At 41.2% G+C, this 18,098-nt stretch overlaps 2 protein-coding genes across 11 annotated transcripts in view; one reads left to right on the top strand and one right to left on the bottom strand.

The window, feature by feature from the left end:
* PGM3 (phosphoglucomutase 3) overlaps nt 1-18,098 on the top strand; it is a 19,059-nt gene extending 961 nt beyond the window's left edge. For 2 of the 5 annotated variants that reach the window (XM_073336562.1, XM_073336558.1), the window contains 12 exons: nt 1,564-1,769; nt 2,448-2,632; nt 3,222-3,289; nt 4,328-4,461; nt 4,672-4,867; nt 8,614-8,771; nt 9,653-9,736; nt 10,758-10,856; nt 11,191-11,307; nt 12,282-12,404; nt 12,708-12,881; nt 13,709-18,098. In XM_073336562.1, the coding sequence (XP_073192663.1) occupies nt 1,566-1,769; nt 2,448-2,632; nt 3,222-3,289; nt 4,328-4,461; nt 4,672-4,867; nt 8,614-8,771; nt 9,653-9,736; nt 10,758-10,856; nt 11,191-11,307; nt 12,282-12,404; nt 12,708-12,881; nt 13,709-13,798 (1,632 nt within the window). In that variant the 5' untranslated portion in view covers nt 1,564-1,565 and the 3' untranslated portion in view covers nt 13,799-18,098. Of the gene's footprint in view, nt 1-1,550; nt 1,770-2,447; nt 2,633-3,221; nt 3,290-4,327; nt 4,462-4,671; nt 4,868-8,613; nt 8,772-9,652; nt 9,737-10,757; nt 10,857-11,190; nt 11,308-12,263; nt 12,405-12,707; nt 12,882-13,708 lie in introns of those variants that run through there. The other 3 variants (XM_073336560.1, XM_073336559.1, XM_073336561.1) reach the window with 2 other exon arrangements.
* The window catches only part of DOP1A (DOP1 leucine zipper like protein A), an 89,981-nt gene continuing 87,352 nt past the window's right edge, over nt 15,470-18,098 (bottom strand). For all 6 annotated transcript variants that reach the window (XM_073336554.1, XM_073336552.1, XM_073336553.1 and 3 more), the window contains one exon: nt 15,470-16,168. In XM_073336554.1, coding sequence (XP_073192655.1) covers nt 15,863-16,168 — 306 coding nt within the window. In that variant the 3' untranslated portion in view covers nt 15,470-15,862. The remainder of the gene's footprint in view (nt 16,169-18,098) is intronic.

Raw genomic sequence — 18,098 nt, 5'->3', positions numbered from 1 at the left:
TGGTAGCCTGCATCACCCAGTAGTTTACATTTTCCAGTGAACACCTTCTTGCTGTCTCCCATAAATGTGTGCAAGGCCACCTCCCTGATTTCCAATCCCTTCTTAAAATTCTCATCTGACAAAAAGTCAACAATGGAGGCAACTTCTGCACTGTTATCCCTATCATGCTGGCCAGTACTGTTCCATTGTTACTTTGTATTCTGCTTGTCTGTTAGTTGAACCCATATGTTGTTTCTTGCGTTATTCTCAGGCCATGTCTACGCTACGCTTTCGTCTTCAAAACTTTTGTCACTCGGGTGTGAAAAAAACACACCCGAATGACAAAAGTTTTAATGATGAAAAGCGTCGGTGTGGACAGCATTTAAGTTGCCGGGAGACGCTTTCCTGGCAATGAATCTGCTGCCCCTCTTTGGGGGTGGTTTTATTTTGTCACCGGGAGTACACTGCACACCTTATAACGGCGTGGCTGCAGTGGCATATCTGTGCCGTTGTACGGTGTGCAGTGTAGACATAGCCTTAGTTGGTAAGGTCTTTGGAGCAGGGATGCTTTTGGTTTTGTCTTTGTACAACACCTAATGCAGTGGAGCCCTGATCTATGGTTGGAGCCCTTAAGAGTTGCCACAATACAAATAATAATTTTGCTTGGATATTAAAAGAAGAAGAAAAAGAAGTAATAGACTTTACATGGTTGGAGTATGTTGGGGAAGGAAATCTGGCTCACCGCTGAACTGAGAGTTTGACCTGGTGTTGCAGCCAAAATACCCTCTGCCTGCTGTTGTCCGGAATGAGAAACACTGTCTTTCTCTGCCACTTGCACTAGGGCCACTGGATCAGTGTAACTGAGAATCCACCCTTGGCCCAGTCTTTCTCTCTTTCTCTCTCTCTCTCTCTACTGGCTTGCGGGGCTGGCACAGACTCTGTTTAAGGTATGCAGGTGATGTGGAGGCTCCTTCCCAGGCTATAATGCTGGTGTTTCCTCTGCAAACCTATCATTAGCTTTGGGGTGTGAATGTCTTTGTGTGTACCCTCTACATGGGGTTAATTTAAATTCAAATATCTAATAACCCTGACTCTAACAATAGTTAAACATAAAAAAATCCCTATCTTGCATGAATATATGTAGACTTAATTTAAACCCTCGAGTGATTTTCTTCAAGATTAAGTTGCTGTTTAAAATGTTTTTACTACATAAATAAACATCCTTAAAAACTAAAAGCATTTTTCATGTAAATGCTACTTGTTTCTATCTGTCTTCTGAGACTTATATTGAATTAAACAGATAAGAATATCTGTTTCAGAGTGGTAGCTGTGTTAGTCTGTATCAGCAAAAACAACAAGGAGTCCTTGTGGCACTTTACAGACTAACAAATTTATTTGGGCATAAGCTTTCGTGGGCCCATGGAGGCTTATGCCCAAATAAATTTGTTAGTCTGTAAAGTCCCATAAGGACTCCTTGTTGTTTTTTCAATATATCTGTGGATTTACAAGGTAAGTGTAATATGAGAAGTTTATTATGGTGATTTTAGTCGTTACTGATAACATCTGTACAGTTTCCTTTTATAGAAATGGATTTTGAGGCAGTTGCAAAGTACTCAGCATTACACCTGAAACCAGCTGGACTTAGCCTTCAGTATGGAACTGCTGGATTTCGTACCAAGGCAGGACATCTTGATCATGTCATGTATCGCATGGGTTTGCTGGCAGTACTAAGGTCCAGGCAGACCAAATCTACTATTGGAGTCATGGTTACAGCATCTCACAATCCTGAAGTAAGAATATTTCTGATTGCATCCTTTGTTAAAAAAGGAAAATAGATGATATCAGCCAAAGGAGAGTCAAAATCTCTGAGCTGGCAGAGACTGAAAGCATTTACAGGCCAGATCGTGTGAACATTTGTGCTTAATTTAACCATGTGAATAGTCCCATTGACCACAAATTGCATGCTGGAAGCTGTTTTGCCACACAAACTCATACCCCCACTCTTGCTTGTAGTTTTTCCTTCCCTTCGCTTTGGAAGAAAAACCGTTACAATATGGGACCTTATGAGCATGAGAAGCTGGCAGTACATCTGAGAGATCTCAAACCCTTTCAGCAAACTCTGAATCTGTTTTTCTTAAGTTGACATTTTCTTTCACGAAGCAACAGTTATAAGTGAAGTATTTGCTTTACTTATCTGCTGCTCTTAGGATATTTGAGGCTATTGAATCGCTAAGCCTGTCACTTTGATATCAACTGATCCTTTTTTACAGAACTGCCAGAAAAATAGTGACTTAATATTTTGATTATATTACTGATTTCGGCTGTGTGTGGATTTGTTTGGTCGCTTTTATTAGGAACACTTCAGGCCTAAATGAAGCCATAGTGATGTATCTATATTTATCTTCTGTCTTTAAAGAGACTCTACGGGTTTCTCACTTTTAGACTTAGTACATTTATTTTCTTCTAAGGAAGACAATGGTGTAAAATTGGTCGATCCTCTGGGTGAAATGTTGACCTCTGCCTGGGAAGAATATGCTACACGCCTAGCTAATGCAGAAGAGCAAGAAATACAGAGCATACTGACTGAGATTTGCCAGAAAGAAGCAGTGAAACTGCACGAACATGCCTCAGTTTTTATTGGTAGAGACACCAGGTAATTGAAAAATGATATAGATATATTTATATATTGACTGTATTGAACTACCCAAGTTGCATTCACAGGCAGCTATATCTGCTGGAATTTCTATGCATAGAATGGAAGACTCTATATAAGGGCAGCACAGCACACTTCACATGTTTCATTTTAAATCTACCTATTACAGTACCATGTTTAACTCTCCACACACAATATGCTTCTTGGGCCTAATCCAGAGCCCACTGAAGAGGACGGAAGGGCCTCCTCTGATTTCAGGGGGCATTAGATTGGGTCTTTTAGTGTTACCATTACTACATCAGCTGCCTAATCTTAAGAGAATTGCATAAATGTCATATGGGAATCTGATTCTGCATTGAGATCCATGTTGGCAGACTTCTCCACCTGTGCAGATCTCGCCAAAGGAATGAGGCCTAGGTTTGTATTTCTGCATAGTGTTTGTTTAAAAAGTGACAGGTTTCAGAGAAGCAGCCATGTTAGTCTGTATTCACAAAAAGAAAAGGAGTACTTGTGGCACCTTAGAGACTAACCAAGCTACAGCTCACTTCATCGGATGCATTCAGTGGTGATTGTATTTATTCTTTTTCAGACATAGCAGTGAGAAACTTTCACAGTCAGTAATAGATGGTGTATCTGCTCTAGGTGGTCAATATCATGGTATGTTGATGTTTAAACTTATGCTTTATATTTGAAGTTTTTATGTAAGTGTGAAATATAACATAGACCCAAAGTTGTAGCTCAGATGCCATTTCCATTGCTGCTTATAGTGAATTTGTGTGTTGGGATGATTTTAACGTAAGAGGCGACTTCTCTATATAATTTTACTAGAACGTTTTTTTCAGATGAGTTTCTTACAATATATTATAGGAAATACTTCGCATGTCTCTAAATAGGGGTCAAGGTGGGTGATGTAATGATTTTATTGGGCCAGCTTCTTATGGCAAAGATAAGCTTTTGAGCTACACAGAGCTCATCTTTTGAAGGTGCTCCAAAGGCTCATCTTTTGAATGTGTTGTGACACCTTGAAAAGACGAACCTGGGAATTCCTAACTTTTGTAGACACTAAAAATCATGGTCTTTATTAAAGACGCTATAATTATGGTTGTATCACAACAATCTGTAACCCACTAACAGGTCTCTTCCTCTCTCCCCCTCCCCACACACACTTCTTTTGTCCCATGACTGCAGGGATGCTAACAGTCCACTTGACCTTGTATGGTCTCTTAGAATATTTAACTACTTATACTAAGTAATCTGCTCCACCTTGTATTTAGCTGTGACCATCTGAGGGCTTGTCTACGCTTAAAACACGACAGCAGAACTCCTGTAGCTGTGCTGCGGTAGTGATTCAGTGTGGACACTACCTAGGCCAAGGGGAAAGATTCACCATCTAGCACTGCTTACGCAGGGACTTAGGTCCACTTAACTATGCTGCTCAGGAATGTGGATTTTTCACACCTTTTGACGGACGTAGTTAAACCGACCTCATTTTTTTGTAGGCCAGGCCTGAATACCTTTCCCAGACTTAAAGAAGAGTTCAAAAGCTTGTCTCTTTCATCAACAGAAGTTAGTCCAAAAAAAGATATTACCTCACCCACCTTGTCTCTTCAATATTTTGGGACCAACATTGTGAACAACAATCTAAACAGGAATGACTCTTCTATTCTTTTAATATTGTGACTTGTTTTATATTAGATTATGGTCTGGTGACAACACCACAGCTGCATTACATGGTCTGCTGTCAAAATACTCAAGAAGACTATGGGAAGGCAACAGTGGAAGGTTACTACCAGAAACTATCCAAAGCTTTTGGGGAGCTGACAAAACAAGTGAGGGCTGTTACGTTCACACTAAATAATTCAGTTTGCACATTTACATGAATATAAGCAATGGATATTTTCTGTGTACAAGTTTAAAAAATGGCTCGAATACTTCAGACCTGCTTGTCTCCTGGTGTGGGGAGTTGAGAGAGTTATTGATTTTTATCCAGAATATTATAGTTCACATTAACACCTCTCCTTCCCCTCTCCTGTGTGAAGGCTTCCAGCTCTGAAGATGACCAGATGTGTCTGAAGATAGATTGTGCAAATGGTATAGGAGCCCTGAAACTAAAGGAAATGGAACGTTACCTTCCAAAGAAGCTGCTAATTCACCTATATAATGATGGAACCAAAGAGAAACTCAATCATTTATGCGGTGCAGACTTTGTGAAAGTTCATCAGAAACCTCCTCTAGGTATGTAATCAGCAATTTACATTTCTAACCCTTTTAGAATACAAATTGTGTTAAGCAGCCTACTCAGTAATAGCTTTCAATGCACAAGACTTAGCACAGAAAAAGAGAAATGCATGACTTCCCCAGAAAGAGGTGACTGATCTTTGTGGAACTCCTTAATGCTGTAAATCATCAAAGTAATAAGAGATTACTCTAAGCTTAAGGACCAGAGTGAACTTATTTATGTCCTGACAACCCAAAGTGAATGAACGTAACTAAGAGAGCACCAGAACTGTGGCAGAGAATTTCTGAAGGATTTTAAGGAACGGTTGGGATAAAGGTTATCCTGTCACTGTCTGACTCAGATAGGCTTGTAAAGAGATGACTTAGCCCAAATCATGCAAGGTGCATAAAATAAAACCATGGGTTACAACTTCTAAAAATGGAGAGATTAACCAGACTTTAGGAATGGGTTCCTAAGACTATACTGTTTTCTGCTGTAGAACCATCCTCCTTCTCTGGAGTTGCTAGCTCATGGTGAACTCCAGGCTGCTGCTTCAGTCCTCTTGTAAAATTGGTCTTGCTTACTCAGTTTTTTTGTTGGTTTTTTTGTTTTTTTTGTTTTGAACTATCAACTGGGGAAACAGCAGGAGGCCACCTCTGTAGGTCTGACTTCATGGACTGAGGGTATAATAGTCCAGTGGCTCTTTGTGGCTCTTTCAGGAGGGTGGGGTGGGGGGCTTGGGGCTTCAACCAGCCTGGGGCCCCGAGTGGGAGGCACTCGGGCCTCTGGCCAAGGGGGGGGAGGAGGCATGGGCAGAATGGGTGGAGCCCGGGGACTAGCCTCCCCTAAAGGGGGCTCCACCAGTTGCCCATGTATGACTTTTATATTAGCCACTGCTGGGATCGCCATAGCAGCCACTGTCAGGGAGTGGGTGGCTATTTTAGAGTCAGACTCTAGCACAGGGGTGGGCAAACTTTCGAACCCTGATGTGGCCCTCAGGCCAAAAACTGTATGGAGGGCCAGGTAGGGAAGGTTGTGCCTCCCCAAACAGCCTGGCCCCCACCCCCTCCTTGACTTCCCCTCCTGAGAACCCTCAAGCCATCCAACTCCCCCTGCTCCTTGTCCCCTGACTGTCCTCCATCCTCCTCCCCCTCCCTGTCCCAACTTCCCTGACCCCTATCCACACCCCCACCCCTTGACAGGCCACTCAGGACTCCCACGCCTATCCAACCAACCCCCCTGCCCTGCTCCCCACCCCCTTACCATGCCACTCAGAGCAGCAGGACTGGCAGCTGCACCACCCGGCTGGAGCATGCCACACTGCCCAGCAGAAGCTTGCAGCCTTGCTGCCCAGGGCACTGGCAGCAGAGTGAGCTGAGGCTGCGGGGGAGGTGGGACAGCGGGGGGGGCAGGGGCTAGCCTCCCCAGCTGGGAGCTCAAGGGCAGGACAGGCCTGCGGGCCATAGTTTTGCCCACCTCTGCTCTAGCACAAGCTAGAGAGAGAAAGCTATTGCCACTTCATAGGGTAAGGTGCCTCTTCATCCATAGACTGAAATTAAGGCCATGACTCTCAAACCTGAGTGTCTTAAGTTAGGAGTGTAAATCCAGAATTAGGCACCTGATTTCACTGAAGTGCTGAGTGTTTACAACTCCCCACTGAAATCTTTAGGAACACAGGAGGCACAGAACCTCTGAAACTCGGCCACTTTTGTTTAGGTAGCTAACTGGATGAACGTTCCTATGTCTTTAGTTGTTCACATTCAAACTTTGGTCTAAGGTTTTTCCATGCCCTTGGGACATGCTAAATTATCTGCCAGCTGCAGTTGCACTGTCTCACTCAGGTGTCAACTCCCTTGAGAGAAGGGATGGCAAAGGGGGGGAGGAGTTGGATGGAATGTCTTGGTAACTGAGAGGATAAAAGCTGAGTATTGCTCTTCTCTCATGCAGGAACCAGAATGATCCTGCAAGAGATTCTGGGATTGGGTGAGGAGGCTTGGCGCTCCCATCCTCCCTCTTTAGAAGCTCTGGTCTTGACATCACTAAAATCAAGCAATAGGATGTCAAAAAGCCTTATTCTTTAGCATGAAAGTCCCCAGGGAATCTTTCTCTTACTTCCTACTCCCCTCTTAGCTCTCCTAACTCCTCTTAATGACCTAACAAGGGAAGGATCATAAAGTCTGGGAGAAAAATAACTAGTTTCCCTTGTAAATCTGTTTGAGCACTATATTGCTAGGCAGTAGCTGTTGGCTGTCTGTCACATGGCTATTTCTTTTAGTGAGTATTAAACAGTTTTGGCCCTGTAAAAACATAGAGCAAAACAAACTCTCTGCTCCGATGTATTGTATGACCAGCATATCCACTTATCTCAAAGTGGTGCAAAACATTAATATATGATCTTAATAATGGATGCTATAGAAGCCTGTAGTATCCAAGAGTCTTCCACCAAAAAACATTGCCATATAACACCAGTTTAGTAGATTAAATGGTCAAAAGGTTTCATGGAAGTGTGGGCTCACTTGATACGCTTTGAACTCCCACTCGTTAATACTAGCATTAACAAGGGGACACACGAGGGAAGAAATGAGAACATACCTAAAGCAGGTGATGCAAAATGTCTTGAAGAAAGGAACCTTTGATGCAGAAGGGTTAATGTCCATTCAGCCTATAGACAGTGAGATATAAAGTGGAAAAACCATGGGAAGAGGCAAAAACGCATAGTGGATTCACCATGTATAATCACTCTGTGGAAATGCTGATGAATAGTACTCTACTCAAGTAGAAGAGGGTTGAATTTGAATCATAGAATATCAGGGTTGGAAGGGACCTCAGGAGGTCATCTAGTCCAACCCCCTGCTCAAAGCAGGACCAATCCCCAATTAAATCATCCCAGCCAGAGCTTTGTCAAGCCTGACCTTAAACTTCAAAGGAAGGAGATTCTACCACCTCCCTAGGTAACGCATTCCAGTGTTTCACGACCCTCCTAATGAAGAAGTTTTTCCTAATTTGAAGCAAGATACATGGAGGTTTATGGATCTAGACCAACTAGATGCCATGTCTTCATTCCAGTCAGTCTGTAAAGGAGGTCTTATGAGGGAAGGGTTGGTTATGGTGCAGCGTGCACCAAGCTGACATCTAGCTGCTTCCCAATTTTTCTACTTCCACCCTGAGGTGAAGTCCATCTATCTCATTTTGCAGGCGTTGGCTCACATCTGTGGATTACAAAGGGAGTACTAGATGTTTCTGACTTGGATGACTAGGATGCAGCTCCTATATACTCTTTGGTGGCTAGGCATATGTTTGAGGGATGTGGACATTTTGGGAGGGCTGGATTCTATTTTTGGTGCCATAATTGCTGTTCGTTACTTATTTAACAGAATATACTAGGAATGGCTCTGAGACCATATTTCATATAGACTTTGTAACCTGACCTTTTTAAGGTGGTATAACAATAATAGCTATAGGGACTGAATTTTCAGTTTTTCATTTCAAACTGAAGATGCACTTTTTCCTTGCAACTTCCATTCTGTGCAACTTCCATTCTGTGCAACTTCCATTCTGTGCAACTTCCCTGATTAGAAGAGTTCAAGGTGGGATTTACTTAATAAAATCAACTTCTTGCTCTCATACTACTAAGTTTTTCACATTTAGAGTGTGCATGTATATAACTAATCTCTTTCTTGAGACTTCACATATATATATTTAGACTAACTAAAGCTCTGCTTCCCATTCCATATCTAATTTGTTTGTACTTCCATGTGTATAGGACTAGAAATCAAACCTAACGAAAGATGCTGCTCATTTGATGGAGATGCAGACAGAATTGTTTATTACTATAATGATACTGCTGGCCATTTTCATCTTGTGGATGGAGATAAAATAGCAACTTTAATTAGCACGTTCATTAAAGAACTTCTTATCCAGGTAATTTCACTTATACAGTAAAGGGTTTTGCTTTGCCCCAAACTGTAAAACATACATCTCACCCAGTGAAGGTGGGGGTTGCCTTGGGCATATGTAAGCACACAGGTGCTCTTTCTAAAGTGGCATACTGATGCAAAATTACATTTAAAAAAAAAAAAACTTCTTAACCATGATGCCTTGTCTAGAAAAAAGTTACCCTACTTTTAAATTTCACTTTACTGCTGAGAAGCTGAGGTGTCTTCCTACCTCTTCTCCTCTTCACCCTTTTAACTCCACGTTGACCTGAAGTAAGGCAATCCTACCCTCCCCTTCCTTTGGAAAATTCCTGTGAACCCAGTTTGCATTTGATTTACCTTGGAATGCATTTATGAAGCGTTCTCGTGTTCTTACTGATTGTGAAAGGTGCTGCATAGACAGACCTGGAGCATACAATCCCACTGTCCACTGGGAGTGAAAAGAGCAGTTCCAGTCTCCCTGCCTACTTGGTCCTTGGTGCCTCTGAGATTGCCCTGCCAAGGCACATTCCAGTTAGTGTCGGTTTCTCTGATGGACATAAACTCATTTCTCCTGGGGCCACAGACACAATATCCAATGATAACCACTTTTGACTGGAACTGGCCTTTGCCAGGTTCACAGTAGTGATTTAATGTCAGAAAGTTCTGTGTCTTGTGAGCTGAGCCACTACCTCCTTCAGATTCCCAAATGTGTCCGAGTTCTGGAAGTCCGGCAGGAGAACAGATACTGTGTGTTGAAAGTCTTTCACCTCATTAAATATTCTGTTCTCATCTTGAACTAAAATCCTAGTTTAGCTTTTCCTTTATACTGTGCCTTTCTGAAGATTTATGTGTGCCCTTAAGCCTTTTACTTTTCCATCTGCTCAGGTAGGACAAACTCTAAAGATGGCAGTGGTACAAACAGCATATGCTAATGGGAGCTCTACATGTTATCTTGAGGAAACCATGAAGGTATCAATTAATCTTTTTCTCTCCATCTCCTTCACAATTGCTTCCTACCTTTAAAAAAGCATCAGTAAAGTACTACAGTGATGGACACTAGGCAGACCTAAGATGGAATAAACTTTTTTGCTTTAAACTTCATTAACTATTTAAATTCTTGGTGATAAATGAGACTTTAAAGGTGGGGGAGGAACTTCAGTACCAGTTCTAGCCAGCTTAAAAGTTGGGTTGAAAATACTAGACAAAATCATCTAAGTTTTCTGACCCTTAGAGCACTTCAGAGTCCATTATACACTGAGACAGCTGAGGGAAACGGATTAGGCCTGATCGCCTTAAAACATTATTTATGGTCCTGATATTAGAGCAGCATCTTCTTAGTGAGGCTTTCTAGGCACCTGCCTTTCAGTTGCCTTCGTAGATAGAGCGCCCCCCTCTCCTGAAAAAGGCCTAGGTTTTGGCCGCTTGGGCATGGACTACCTAAGTAGCTGATGTGGCTTAGGCAGCTAACTCCAGGACAGGGCTCATGGCTGAGAATTCTGAGTGGGTTGAGGCACTTGAGCACCATCTCTCTAATCTTCAGTTCAATCCTGTCTTGCATGGGCAGCTCCCTAACTTCTGAGGAGCCCTTCCTTAGGCGGCTAACTCTCCCCATGCATAGTTGGGGAGCCTTGGGCACCTGAGAATTCCACTAGCTGGCGGGGGGGAGAGAGGGGGGGTTCGGCGGTGCAACGCCATGTATCTTTGGGTACCTACCCTTAATCTTTTTTATCCTGCCATTACTGATGGATAAATGAGGAAGCTACTTACCCAACAGGTCTGCAGTGAGAATTAGATAACTTCTGTTAATCACTTTGACTACAAAAAGTAGTATATGTACTAAACGCTCATCATCAATGAGCTTGTAGCTAGTTTCCTGATGCTTAATCTTGCGGATAAGTGGAAACAGTTTAATCCTGTGTTCCTACCATCTACTCAGGATTTTGACTTCATGCCACTTTGTCTATGCTTTTCTTATATCTCTGGGCTGTAGGTGCCTGTTCATTGTACCAAAACAGGAGTAAAGCATTTACATCACAAGGCCCAGGAATTTGACATTGGAGTTTACTTTGAGGCAAATGGACATGGAACAGTAAGTACTTTCACATGGGGCATTATAGGGTTAGTTGAGTTTTAAAGCCAGTATGTATAAAACTTAACAACCAAGTTAGCTTGAAAATAAGTAGCATCTTTCCAAATCCAAATAGAACTTCTTCCCCTTACCTCTATCTGCTAATCACCTCTCCTTCTCTCTTGTCTTCCCCCTGCCACTAACTGTTCAGTATTCTAAACATGGGAGTTCATGGAAGTGAAAACCAGAGATGACTAATTGGGTTTAGTTGGCATAACAGATCAAATTTGTTGTATGTACTGTTTAGAGATGTCTGTTGATCGCATACATCCTATTATCTCATCTTTTTTTCTAGGTATTATTTAGTAAAGCTGCTGAAGAGAAAATAAGACACATGGCAAAAGAAGAAAAGGAGAATCAAAAAAGAGAAGCTGCGAAGATGCTTGAAAATACCATTGACCTGATTAATCAAGTAAGAGCTGACATGTAAAAAGCAGATGCTCTGTTTCCGATGCAGGGGGGCTAACCCTGTTGGGGTGTTGAGTGACAGGATGGGAGGAGTGTGTGGAAAATCTTGTGGAGGAAGGCAGCACATCATGACAAATTAGACCAATGGAAGGAGATGGCCTAATTTAACATCCTACCAGGCTAGGCAGACAGCTATGGGAACCCGCTATTCTCTTTTTAAAACCCCCCGTCCCCATACTTGCACTACTAAAGGAAGACCTGTTTGAATAGTAACCATTTCACTTTGAAAGATGTCAAGATTTCCACATATACAAAGGCAAAAAACTTCCATCTAGTCTGGTCTTCTGCGCTTGTAGCTAGAGAAGAGGAAGGGGATTGGATGGTTTGGGAGACTGGAGAATGACACCTCAGACCCACATGCCATTACTGGTTTACCTTTCTGGTGTAATTCAACCAAAAGTAACTTTCATCTGAAGGTTGTTGATCTGAAGTGAGATGATGGCATGCATAGGCCCTTTTATCCATGTGGACACTGATATTTTTTTGGTTGTCTTATCCCGGAGGCTAAGGAGTGAACAGGCATATGGTGAGAGTATCCCACTTTATTGAGGTGGTTCCTTTTAAGGCACAAGTCCAAATTATCCTTTGCAGCTCACCTTTAAGTGGAGTTCTGATGCCAGAGCAAGTGTAGGGAGGGAACAAGTCGCCTGTCCTCACTGAATCTGACCTCCCATTTATTGGAGTTAATTTACTACTAGAATTCATCTTTAGTAAAACTAGCATTCCGGTGAAGTATGCTGTATCGTCTCTAGTTCTTAACTTCCTGCCATGGCTCCTAGTAATGAAAATCACCCAGTAATCTTCCTGCATTTTCAGTGACTCCTTAGTTTTGTTTTTTTTTGTTAGATTTGTTCGAACAAATTCAACAGAATACCTTGGATTTTCTAATTGTCATTGAAGATGTCTTTATATTCATAGACTGTGGGTGATGCCATCTCAGACATGCTAGTGATTGAAGCAATCTTGGCTCTAAAGGGTCTGACAGTGCAACAGTGGGATGCCATTTACACAGATCTTCCCAACCGACAGCTGAAAGTTAAGGTTAGTGATACTGTAACGTTGGCCAGAGTTTAGTGGTCAGTGCCTGTCCTCTGTCTCTCTGAGGAGACCCTCCCTGTATTCATCTACTCGCTGGCCTTCCCCTCTGCATCCTGAAGATATGAAACTGTCTAAGCCGTATTGATATTCTTACTGTAATTCAAATCCAGCTAGGAGAAATGACAAAGACGACCAGGGAGAACTTCACTTACTGAAGCAACAAATCACATTAAATGACAAATCGGAGGCCCAACAGGAAACTAATTTTAGAAGGGTAGCTTTTTATGTTTGGTCCTACCACTGTAGGTTGCAGACAGACGAGTCATTGACACAACAGATGCTGAGAGACGTGCAGTTGCACCCCCAGGACTACAAGAAAAAATTGATGAACTTGTAAAGAAGTACAGACTGTCACGAGCTTTTGTCCGCCCATCAGGAACAGAAGATGTAGTGCGTGTATACTCTGAAGCAGACACACAGGTCAGAGCTGAAACAATTTGCCCATTACAGCAGTTGTATTGTTTAAGCAATGAAGTCCTCTGAGACAGCACCACTAGAACTGGGGTGATGGGAGCGGGCGAGAGAGCCTGTATATTGATGACACTTTTTTTTTAATTTTTATTCACATTCTGAAATTTAAGTGAGGAGCTCTAACCTGATAGGTAGATGAAGCAATTTTAGGGTTGTGTGTTTTCTTTCAAATATTTCCAAGCCCCTTGTTGAGTCTACAGGGATGAGCCTAGGCTTTACCATGACCAGCTAACATGACTTCTAAAGACATTAAAGCCTGTCTACATTGTGTGTTTAAATACACTTTCAGTGATGTTTAAAGAAAATCTCCTCCCTGTGCCCAATCTTGACAAGCGCATAGTGGCTCAGATCCAGCCCAGGGTGTCAACGACTCTCTACTTCCTATCTCATGGCTCTTCTGTGGAATAAAATTAGTAATTGTGATCTGGTCCCCCATGGCAACAAGGACACCACCACAGAAAACCCTATTATAACTGACAGTCTTTGGCTATTTTATAAGAAACCAAGGAATAAGTGGCTGTAGAAACTGAACTTGCCCTAAAGTGGCTTTTTCAGAGGAGAGGTGGCATCTTTGGAAAGCTTGTATTGCTATAATTATATTAACTGATGTATGAGCCTTAAATGTACAGCTTCCTACAAGCACTACATACACCGGTCCCAAAAAAACCCACCACACCCTGCCCGCAAGTCATCAATGTTAAGGTTCGGATAAAATGAACAGTGCTTACAATATAGTATAACTATTCCTTATTTTTTTTTTTTTTAACTATCTATAGGAGAATGCAGATTCCCTCGCGCATGAAGTAAGCCTTGCTGTTTACCATCTAGCTGGTGGAATAGGAGAACCACCTCAGCCTGTATGTTGAAGGACACAGCCTTGGTCATGCTACCTGAACCTGCTTTCTTTATTAATTCCCCTCCTCCCCCCTTCATGTTAAGCATGAACTTAACAAGTCAGTAATAACAAATCAAACCTCCTGTTTTTATAAAACAAAAAGAATATTCTTATACCTTATCCTTAATGCTCAGAGAATTGTGATTTTTTTTTTTAAGCCTTGTTGGACCTTTTTGCTTCTGTTGAAGTACAATATCAGAACTGGAGTTAAGTGACATGCCCCATCTAATCAACCAGGGAATAGGAACCAGCTCTCATAATACCCAGTGTGGATACCCACCCACTGGCTGCACTGCTAACCCAAACTGATTATCATCAGATAGTGTGAGAAACCTCTCACTGACTGCTGCTAAGGAGTAAGAAATATTACGTTGCCTACCACAATTATCAGTGTTGGATGGCAGAATCACAATAAATGGTTGGTTAAGGGACACAGAACTCTTCTCTAAGCCATGTGCTCCGTTCATGAAAAAGGTTTGCACATCACTACAAGCAGAGAACTTCACCTATTACAACTGCTGAAACTGGATTTCGTGTCTAGAGACAATTTAGAAATTCTCTTTTTAAATCTACTTTTCTACTCTAGCTTCTCTTCATGTAGAATACAGACAGTAGCCACAAGCTGGTACTGTCCCATGAGACTTTACAACCCTTGTTTTAGCTTAGTTTGCAGTGGTACGCTGCCCCTTTGCTTGGTGTCCTTCAATTTTGAGAGCAGGTAGAATGCTGCAGAAAGCAGGATTCTTGTACGAGGCAAGGATTTATTCATCTGAGTTCTGGCTCTCTACGGGCCAGAATAGTACACAGGCATACCATCATACAGCTCTGTGGTTCCACATTTGCTAAGCTACTGTGTAGTCACTTCCTTTTTAACTGATGCTGAGCAGACCTTATGTTGCTGTTTTCAGCTGTTAACCAGGCCATTGATCACCTCTAAAACTTTAAAGACTACTGTTTCCCAGATGTACCTGTCCTCAAGTGCTCTTTCAAGCACCTCAGCTGTATTACACAAATAATGTTGTGTAAATGACTGTAACCACATAGCAGAGAACACTAACATTTAGGGCCCAGTTTACCTGTCTGTTCCCAGCCTGATATCATTTCACTCTTTAATACTAGAAATTGAATTCCATGCTCCATTTGTTGTCTCTCATTTTGAGATTTCTCTGCTCACATTTATACCTCAGTAGGAAGAAAGTTACTGTATCCTCTGCTAGGGACAGATTAGTCTTTCCAAACCACAGACACATGACAGAAGCTGCTGTTCAACATTCTCCAGTGTCAATTTCATTTCCCTTTACTCCCTGAAGAAATCTGTCCTAGCTGAGACTTTCTAGAATGCATATAAAGTGAAGCTTAGGGCTAAAGCTCAGGGGAATTAATTTCATAACATTTCTCATGTGATTCAAGGAAATATTGAGTGGCATGTACTACTGGACAGTGGCAGATAGCAATAGTATGTAACTTAATCCTTTAAATGTCTGGTCTTAATGGACAGAACTGAAGTATTTTAGTAATGTGTTTTGATAATTCTTGCTTCAGCACAGGCAAAGCACCTTTCATTTTAATGCTATATAAACTCTTTGGGTAGGTGCATAGTACATATGCATGACCCACAGTAAAATAGACTAGGGACCATCACTGAGGAACTAGCAGATTGCCAGTTTAATGATTGCTGAGAAAAAGTGTGTCAGCAACTTCTGATGAGTTAGAAAAACTGTGAACACAAAGAAACTGGAAACAAAGTGAAAAATGTGCAACTTGTATTTTGTAGTTTGTTTAAAGACAGAACTCAAGACAACAAAACACAGCTACTGTAAATATTAGGCACCATAATCAATATGAGCCAACAATATTTAAACTTGATTCAGGCCACATCCAGAATTGGTCTCATATTTACAAATATTTAAATTAAATATAACCTGAAGTGTTCATTACATACAGAGTAAGAAAAGAAAACTATACAACTTTGAAAGATATAGCATTTCATTTAAACAATTACATTAGTTTTAAGCTGAATAGTACCAGTTATAGCTCACGTTTTTATGACACCTTCCAGAAAATCCTTCTCAACCATCTCTTCAATTTTTTGCCTTGCTTTGCTGGAGAATGTTTTTTGGTTCTCCATTTTTATGTCCTTACTGGGGAAAGAATTTGGGTAAAGGACAGGGCTCCCTGAGTGTCCAACACATCTGCTTGTGACTTTGCTATTAAAAACCTGGCTGAGTACATTGAAGAAAGGGAGAAGCTGCTCAATGCTGCGGACGGTATAGATAGTTAACAGCAAATGACCTGGTTCCCAACTTAACGTTTTCCCTGAGCTGTCCTCCTCTGGGTTTTTCTGTAAATACAGATAAATATGAAATAGTAGAGAACACCCAAAAGCAAAATACATAGAACAATAAGAGATTAAAACATTTCAGTACATTGTTACCAGCAGAAGAGCTGTTAAATGCTGCCCTCTCTGTTTGGAACAGTCATATCCTGGAGATACACAAAGTCATCTACTAAAGCAGACTTGTTCTTTGGCATCAGTGTTCTTATCTCAGCCTGTTGCCAATATTACTGAAGATACAAATCCCAGAACAGAGACATTAAAATAGAAATTAAACATTTTTATTGGAGAGCAACAGTCCTGCTATTTCAGGAGATCAGCTGTGCAAAGACATTTATTTCTATAATAATGTTTGCTAACGTATGTCTGACATTTTGAGTCCAAATAGACATCATTTCTCACACTGCGTGAAAGTTAAATTACTTACCTGAAATGTATGTCTCTCAGAAGACATTGTCCACACACTTAGGTTACGTATGTGTGCTCTGGGCTTTGTTTGACAGAAGAAATTTCTGGAACCCCACCACTAAAGGCAGCAGTCATAAGCCAAAAGTTCAAAGGGTGTGTGCATATATGTATATATATCCCTCCTTTAGGGTTTTCTATAGCATTAATCTCTGTAATACCTACTGTGTATTACATTGTAGTCTTTAACCATCAGTTCCCCTTTTGATCCAAATTACCATTATCACTATACCCTAAGCTACAAAACGACCATGACTATGCCAACACTTGAGAGGATGTGGCTGCAGTACAGTATATTGGCAGTGTTCCTTCTGCCACAAAGCAGATGTACCCAGCTGTGTTGTATCAGTAGTTGGTGCTTATCCCTGAGGGAGGGAGGAAAAGGAAAAGCACTACATCAATGAGTCATGTCTTGAAATGCCTCTGATCTGTGCTTCCCCTCCCACTGTGGCTGTCGCACAGTCAGAATAAGGAGTGGAGAATGGAGAATTATCAAAGGAAACACCATGGGACCTGAGCAGACGGCATGAGAGCAATTTGAGAAGCCCCTAACATCAGGCGATGTGAAAATCAGAAGAGGTGGTGTGAGAAGAGAATTACTTACTGTTTACTCATGTTTCAGCCTCTGGGTAACCACAGATTTACTCAAAATATTATATTCTATGAACAACATATTTTTTACCCTTTAAATAACATTAAGCATATTTTGGAAATTAAGACCTATGGGGACATCTCCATTATATTAAAACAGACTTCAAAATGCAAGACAATATATTAAATTTAGTATTTTTCTTCAGCAGTGAAATGGTTTAGTCCTCTCTTGTCTGATGTGACTTAAAACTGTGTCACTTATTTGGTAAAATTTCTTGAGTAAAAACAGGCTGTGTAACAAGTTAGAGCAATTCTCATACAGAATGAGTTGCTGACCCCCTGCCTTTTTAAAAAATTACTACTTTGGCCAAGTCATAACTTAACTTTGTCTCGGTCAGTGCAGCTGGAGAAATAGTTTAAAACTTAAATTATTGATTTAAAAAAACCCCAAAACACCTTTTAATTAGCATTGTATTCAGAGAGGAAGGGAATTTACAAAGTTGATTTTGAGAGCATTGCCTCAAGGTGAACACTTAGGGATGGAGTTGTTCCAAAAATAATTACCACCATTTAATCATTACAAACATTAGTGGAGTAGTGCTGGAAGTGGTCAATCAAAGTGCATCTCTGCAAATTACACTCATCTGTCTGGATGTGATCAATGAAGTACAAAATCCATCTATGCCATTTCTGTGGCATTTCTTCACCTTGGTATTTAAGCAAATTCCACTGATTTGTCTGATAGGTAAATGCCAGGTAATTTGACACAGAGATTAGAACACAGGTATGTGCTTGGTGTCTGATGTGTGGTAGAAGCAGTTTTGTTGTTTAAATTCTATGATGGTTGTATTCCTTTTGCAAATAAATCTATTTCTTGAAA

This window comes from Lepidochelys kempii, chromosome 3 (assembly GCF_965140265.1).
Source record: "Lepidochelys kempii isolate rLepKem1 chromosome 3, rLepKem1.hap2, whole genome shotgun sequence".
Taxonomy (NCBI): domain Eukaryota; kingdom Metazoa; phylum Chordata; order Testudines; family Cheloniidae; genus Lepidochelys; species Lepidochelys kempii.
This window is presented reverse-complemented; position numbering and strand designations above follow the sequence as displayed.